At 42.3% G+C, this 6,990-nt stretch overlaps 1 protein-coding gene across 4 annotated transcripts in view; it reads right to left on the bottom strand.

Moving 5' to 3' along the window:
* Positions 1 to 3,104: 3,104 nt before the first annotated feature.
* Positions 3,105 to 6,990, bottom strand: part of LOC124238197 (major facilitator superfamily domain-containing protein 6) — a 71,689-nt gene continuing 67,803 nt past the window's right edge. For all 4 annotated transcript variants that reach the window (XM_046658869.1, XM_046658866.1, XM_046658867.1 and 1 more), the window contains exon 7: positions 3,105 to 5,383. In XM_046658869.1, the coding sequence (XP_046514825.1) occupies positions 5,183 to 5,383 (201 nt within the window). In that variant the 3' untranslated portion in view covers positions 3,105 to 5,182. The remainder of the gene's footprint in view (positions 5,384 to 6,990) is intronic.

The raw sequence follows: 6,990 nt of genomic DNA, 5'->3' as shown, positions 1-6,990 counted from the left end.
CTCACAAAAGCTGACTGTTGTTAGCAAGTTGGACTATTTGACACCAAAATGTGTGGGTGACATGAGGCGTAGGTGGCCATGCTTAAACAATTGTATCATTCAAATGCTATTTTTAAAAGGTTTTAAAACACATTTTACTTATCACAAAAAATGCTTTGTGAATTAGTTGTATAGTTTGCCAATAATACTTAGGGCTGAGTTATTGGGGGGGGTGTCCATCTGACATTTAGGACAATATTTGAATTTATGACTTTTTTTTAAATCTAGAAATTTAAGAAGTTTTAGATTTTAACAGGTTTGGAATGGATGATAGGTTACATCAATAAGCGTGGATGAATTAAGACCTCTGAAATTATGTCAAGAAAAGATTTTATATTGTATATGATTATTCCCCAGAGTTAGAGAAGTACAGTTTTTTAAATCAGCTTTTTTTGTCCAACTGAAAGATCTTTTGCATAGGTAACATAATGGATGTGGCATTTTGAAGAAGCCTGCAGTAAGACAAGAGTATTTTTAGGTGACCCCAGGAGCAAGCTGCCTTCCGAGAGACCCCACTGAGTGGCATGACATTGATGAGTTAACCATGTGGTGTGACTCTTGGCCTTATTCAGAATCTGATTTTGGTCACTGCACTGTACATCTGTGAACCATTGTCTATGCCACACATCGCCTCAAGGCACCTGTGATTGGCATTTGCACAAGATCAGAAGATGTCCTCATCTCGAGTGATTTAGCCATGGGGCCATTTCCTTGACTAACTTTTTTTTTTTTAAGATGGCAATAAGGGGAGTAGAAAGAACGAGGGTCCTGGAAGCAGATACACTGGGGCTCAAATCCTGATTCTATCACTTGAGCCATATATGTCCTCCAGCAACCTTCTCTGAGTCTTTCCCCAGCTATAAAATCGAAATACTACTAAAACATACTAGGGTGTTGGGAGATTCAAAGGAAGAGGCATAGAAAGTGCCTCTACAGCACCCGATTGTTTCCAGTAATGCTGGTACTCCTCCTCTTTCTATTCTTGATCACTGCCTTTTTGGAAAATGGGCCAAATCTAAAAAGCAAACAGATCCCCTAAATTACTAAAACAACAAATGAAAGCAGCTATCCCACTGAATGCATTTCCAAGATTTATCCTGGCAAATATGCAATCATCCCAAATCTCTGGTGACCTATTAAGGCAGCACACTCAGGGACCACAGCAAAAGTACACAAAGTTTTCTTAAAAAGACACTAGACTCCTAAGCCAGAGAAAGACCAAAGATTTTAACATATCTGAATAAAGAACATGCCTACTAGAAGGGCGTGTGGAGGTTGGTCAACAACAAGATTAGAAAACAGCAGTCACAGAGGAAAAGTTGGCAGGCCGCATAAAGGGGTGGTCTTTGCCAGCAGACTGGGTATCATCACATCAGCAAGGCCGGCCCTCCTGGGGGATGTTTGCGTGAGACTTTTTGGCCTGATTACTTTAACACGAGAATTATATAGCCAGCTCCCTTTGTGCTTTCCGTCCACTGAGCAGCATGCTATTACAATCTGACCCCTCGCAGATCTGTCTTCTGAGTGGATCTGCTGGCCAGTGCTTTACCCCTTGACGGCTCTGTCACAGCCAGCCCTCACCTTCTCAGTGTAAAAATTTTTGTTATGTTTGTTTAGTCTTGTATTTTCAGAATAACGTAACTTTAGGGTCGGTCTAGCCCTTCATGCTGAAGATGAGGAAAAGGCCCAGAGATGTCCCACAGGTGAGCTCTTCCTCTGTACCTGCACTGTCCAGTCTGGGCACCATGAGCCACATGTGGCTATTTCAATAAAACGAGAATCCTAATTCCTCAGATGCGCTAGCCACACTGCCTGTACTTAAGAGCTGCCTGTGGCTTATGGCCACCATACCAGAGAGTGCCACCGTACAATGCCATTGCCTCGGGACGCCGAGCAGTGGGGTGTCTGCCTGCCCTTCATGATTCCTGTGGCACTGGTCCTCAGCATCCCGGCCAACCTCGGAGTTTTCTCTGCGGGGCTGCCAAACAATCCAGGTCACCTCCAGAGTGTAAGGAGCCTGGCCTTACAACTAACAAAGCATCAGGAGTTTGTAGGTGCTGGATTTCTAGGTATTTGGGGATATCTAGAAATCCAAATGGAAATACAACCACACGCATATGTGTATCGGGTACACAAGGTAAGGGTTCAGGCCAGGGCTGCTTTCTGGCTTGTTCTACCACAACAGAAGCAAGGAGGCTTCCCCACCTCCTGGGGTGCAGTAAGGTGCTGGGTGGACCTGGGCTTTGGCATCAGGCAGGTTTGCGCTTGAATCCTGGCTTTGTTTCCTTGGTCCCATAATGTAAGCTCTGTTAGCTCTAGAATCCTATTTAAAATAGGTGAACCGGCCCTGGTGGTCTAGTGGTTAAGAGTCGGTGCTCTCACTGCCGCGGCATGGGTTCGTTTCTGGTCTTGGAACCACACCACCTGTCTGTCAGTTGTCATACTGTGGCAGCAGCTCACATAAAACTAGGATACATGGCCACAGACTGAAGCTTTAAGAAAAATAAAACAGGGACAGTGACATGTACCACACTGGGTTGTAAGGACAAAATGATAATCTCATCAGCATACAAGGACCCAGGAACTATGGATGTGCTTCCCTTTTCTGGGATTCACTGCTAATTCCAGGTTGGCTTCAAGAGATACTGCTTAAGGAATGGTCCCAGCCCCACCAGCAGCCCCCATCCCAGCCAGAGGAGGAACTGAAAATCAGAGGGCAGCGCTTAGCCAACTATCCGCTTCATGTGGCCCACGGTAGGACTAAGAAGCCAGGAAAGCGGCATTGTTCTTCCTATGAATTCCTTAGGCTTTTCCTGTGGTTTACTGGCTGGTGGAGATAGATAATCATCTATTATTCTACTTAAGGCTTTGAGTAGTGGTTTAATAATGAGCAACGAGCCTCTGTGGATCCACACAAGCTGTGCACTCTGGAGGAACTCACTTTTTCTACAGTCACAGGGGAAAGAGTATGAAGTCAGTCACTAAGGCAGTGATTACCAGCCTGGCTTTTCACCCTGGGTCTTTCCAGGAATTAGAAGCAGGGTTATAAAATTCTCAAATCAAAATTTAATTTGAATTGACTTTAATATTTTATAAATGGCATATGGCACTTTGAGGACAGGAAGAAAAAGTCACAAAGTCCACGAAACCAAGAAGCTGCCCACTTTAAAAGGCTGGAAATTACTGCATTATTGAAACAGATCTCACGGTAGATATTTCCTAACAAAGGCCTGTTGAACTTGGTCTCATTCATTACAGAGTGAAGGACTTTTATTTGTTTGGTCACATCTTTATCATTTAAGAAATATTTAAAAATGGTATTTATTTTTATTTCAACATGTCAACTGTGCATTTCCAAAACAGCAGGCTTTTCAAAGGAATAAATCAGAGCTGTAAACACAAGATACAGTGTAAGTTTTTGACTTTCTACAGTCAGTTTCACAAATCCACATACTGTACATTCATAGATGAGGTTCAGCCCGTCACCCATTTCTTTATTTCTATAATTACATAAGCATAATAAATACATCTGATTTTAAAGGTCACTTAAAATGAGTCATGATAAGTTACAGTACAGTACGTTTCAGTTCAAGTGCAAAAATAACTATTTGCGTAATTCTATTTCTTCCTGTTATTTTATTTTTAAGCTGTGTTTTGTGGTGAAGCAAAACGTCCAGTGCAGAACTTCTTCTCCCAGATGCACTTTTGGGCAGAAGTGTGGTGTCATGGAGAAGCCCTCACTTTACAACTGATCCTGTCTAGGCAGGGTCAGAGGGTAAGGTGGGTTGCTCATTTTTAGCTCTGTTCTTCTCTTTCCTCTCGCCTTTGCTCATCCACAGCTGTTGTACGTGCTGTCCTTGACCTCATTCAGCTAAAGCGGTGTTCCCTTTTCCAAGCCCTCCCCAAGGCTTCCTACCAACCTCAGCTTTCATTTTTAGCAGCCAGCTTTGTGTGGTTCACCCCACCATTATTCTGACTGGAGCTGTAATATTTACAGTGGCACACCCTATCTGAGCTGTCCAGTGTCTGACCGTGTCTTCAGGGGAAAGGATATACTGAGATCTGTTTCTTTACTCATTGGAAAGTATAGTTCCTTCTTATTCCTGTCCTTTCCATTCCTGGTTTCTTAATCCCCACCTTTTCCCCTCACCAAAAACAAAACAAAAACTGACCCATTATGTAATTTTAAAAAATCGTATCCCCACCCCAGGCACTTAAATCTTATACTGTTGTTTGTAAATAGTACTGCTTAATTAAGGAAACCCTTAGGAACTCATTGATTTTTTGTTTGTTTTACTCCATCAGCTAATTGGAGCCCAAATCACTATAAAATTGTAAATAGTGATAGAGGCTATTTACAGTATCAATATATTTAGTACACCCTTCTCTATCAAGCCACAGGATACTGAGTTGGTTGGTTGATTTGAAATATTCTCTCCTCTGGTCTTAAAGCCCATTTAAAACAAAAGGCATTTTAAAGCTCAGCTTAGCTTGCAGTAGTCAATGACAGCTTTTGCTGCCCAAAGAATTGACTATTTTCATTCTATACCATCCACATAGAAAAATATACTTGCTGGAGATATGCCAAGTTTCTGATGAAATATTTTCCTTTTTTTTAAACAAAAGCATATATGCTACTAACTTTTATCTGGTTAATTTTTAAACCTGTTTTATAATTTTTTAAATGGCTCTCTTCAAGAGAAACAAAATTATAGATGTATTCTGTTTCTTGTCAGTTTGCATTAAGAACCAAATAACTAGAATAAAGCATCAGAAGAGGGAAATTACATCAGCATTCACCGTGAAGCACTTCTTCCCCTCCACCTACTTAGTGTAACTGCTGGTTTCAAGTCTTACTGCCCTGGCAGAGAAGTCCTGCAGTCCTTACCCTAACCAACCAAAGAATCCGTGCTCAACTCCAGCTCCCTCTGAGTCCAGCGGGTCACAGAAGTTTACCTTGTTTCTGCCAACATGTACTGTAGCTCCTGTGTGTGTGTGTTTCCATGTTAATGAGTTCAGGTATTTAGAAGCGTATGTGGTGCTATGCTCCTCAAGGCGAGGCGTGTCCTAGGTTCGGGCACCTCTCCCTCTGTCCTGGCAGAGAAGCCCAGTTCCATGCAGGGTGTGAGATGAGCAAGACCCCTCAGTGTCCTCCTGCGGCAGGCTGAGCCTGCTGGTCTTCCCTCTCCTCTGGGCGCTGGTCCACGCTAGGGTGAGCGGGGTTGCTCTGCGTCTGAGATGCTGCTGCTTGAAGGGATGGCTGGTTTCTAGATGGGTCAGAGTGAGTCTCACATGGGACAGGCTGGGCTCCAGCTGGAGAATTTTCCCGATTCTCACTGGTCCCCTGGAAGGATAAAACAGGAGATGCCCCACGGTCAGTGCTAGCAAATAAACCCAACTCTTTTATATGCTTTCAAGTAAGATACAGAAAACGTGGGGCAATCATTCCTGAAGTGACCATTTCAGGGAACAAGGAAGAGAGGAGTAAGGATAGAAAATCTTACCTTTCATCTCTTTTCCTATGTGCAACTGCCAAAGCCGCATGAAAAACACAAACACTATAAGCAGACGTATCTTGTGGATAAAGGAACATTACTACCAAAATGCCTGTTACTACCAGGAAAACAATTTACATTCACAAATATTTACAGAGCTCCCACCAGCCATGTGGCAAGTCACTGGGCAAGCAGCACAGAACTGAGAGTCGAGCCACTTGCTGAGGCCATAGGATTCAAGAGCTAGAAAGCACCTTGTCGAACAGCAGTAAGGAAGGCATCCTCAGCCTCAGAGATAGGGCCGGGAAAAGAATGTCCTGATGTGTATTCGGGACTCAAAGTATACACTAAAAGTTAAATAAGACAGAACATCCATGTAAAAAAGGGAACATACACAAGCACTTCCGTAACCAACCGTAAGGCCTTGAGTGCACACTCACTCCAGCACACCCCCCAGCATGTCTTGTCAAATGCCACCTGGCCACATTCCAGGCCACATTCCTGATTTTTACCAATCAGTAAATGTATTGTTGTTTTTTTTAATGAATCTTCCTCTGAATTAGCACCTATCACTTCAAATAGCTGAGCATAAAAAAAATGCTTTTATTTCTGTAACTGATCCTAAAATGTAAAAAAAATCTTAGTATAATGACTTCTTCATAAGAATAACTAAGGCATACCAACCAGTTTTGATTAATCTTATATCAGAAAGAAAATTCAATGCTACTTAAGCCTGATAGGCCTCTGTGAAAATGAGGATGAGTACCCAAAGTCACGAAAACACTGCTCCTCAAGCAGACGACCTCCTTTCTCCCGCTTCACGTCCTTTATACACTCCTCCCACACCAATATGCTCCTTCCTGATGAGCAGAGGAGTCCTGTGAGTTTATATCCTGATAAATAAACAGGATCATGCATGGACTGGGATGCATTATGGTTACCACTGAAGAATCAGATTTGGTTTAAACGATAGAAATATTATACATTAGTCTACAAAGTCATGATAAATTTAATTAAGGTAGTTCAAATTTTCTAAAACGGACATTACCCAAATTACTCTTTAAGTCTTTCCCTTTATTTTTTTTTTTAATGTGTCCTCTGAAGCTACTCTAGCTACAGAGCTGACATGACTCATCAAGTAAAAGGGAATGATACTATAAACACAGGGAAGTGGGCTCGTTACTTTGGCCAAATCGTTCATAGAAGTCACACGCTCATTTTCCAAAGGCAGTGTACACAGCTGTAGTTACAATTACCTACAGTGTTTTATCAACATGATTTGACTTTACTCAGGAGAGACCACACCTCTAGGGACAAGAAAATTCACATTTGTCATTTTTCAGGTGAAGCCATCAGCAAAACCACGCTTCCACTGAGTTAGGTGTCCTGTCAAACCTGTACAGTGGCTCAGGGTATTAATCAATACATTAACTCGTGAGATGGTTATTGAAGTCCT

Source organism: Equus quagga, chromosome 4 (genome assembly GCF_021613505.1).
Source record: "Equus quagga isolate Etosha38 chromosome 4, UCLA_HA_Equagga_1.0, whole genome shotgun sequence".
In the NCBI taxonomy this organism is placed as follows: domain Eukaryota; kingdom Metazoa; phylum Chordata; class Mammalia; order Perissodactyla; family Equidae; genus Equus; species Equus quagga.
This window is presented reverse-complemented; position numbering and strand designations above follow the sequence as displayed.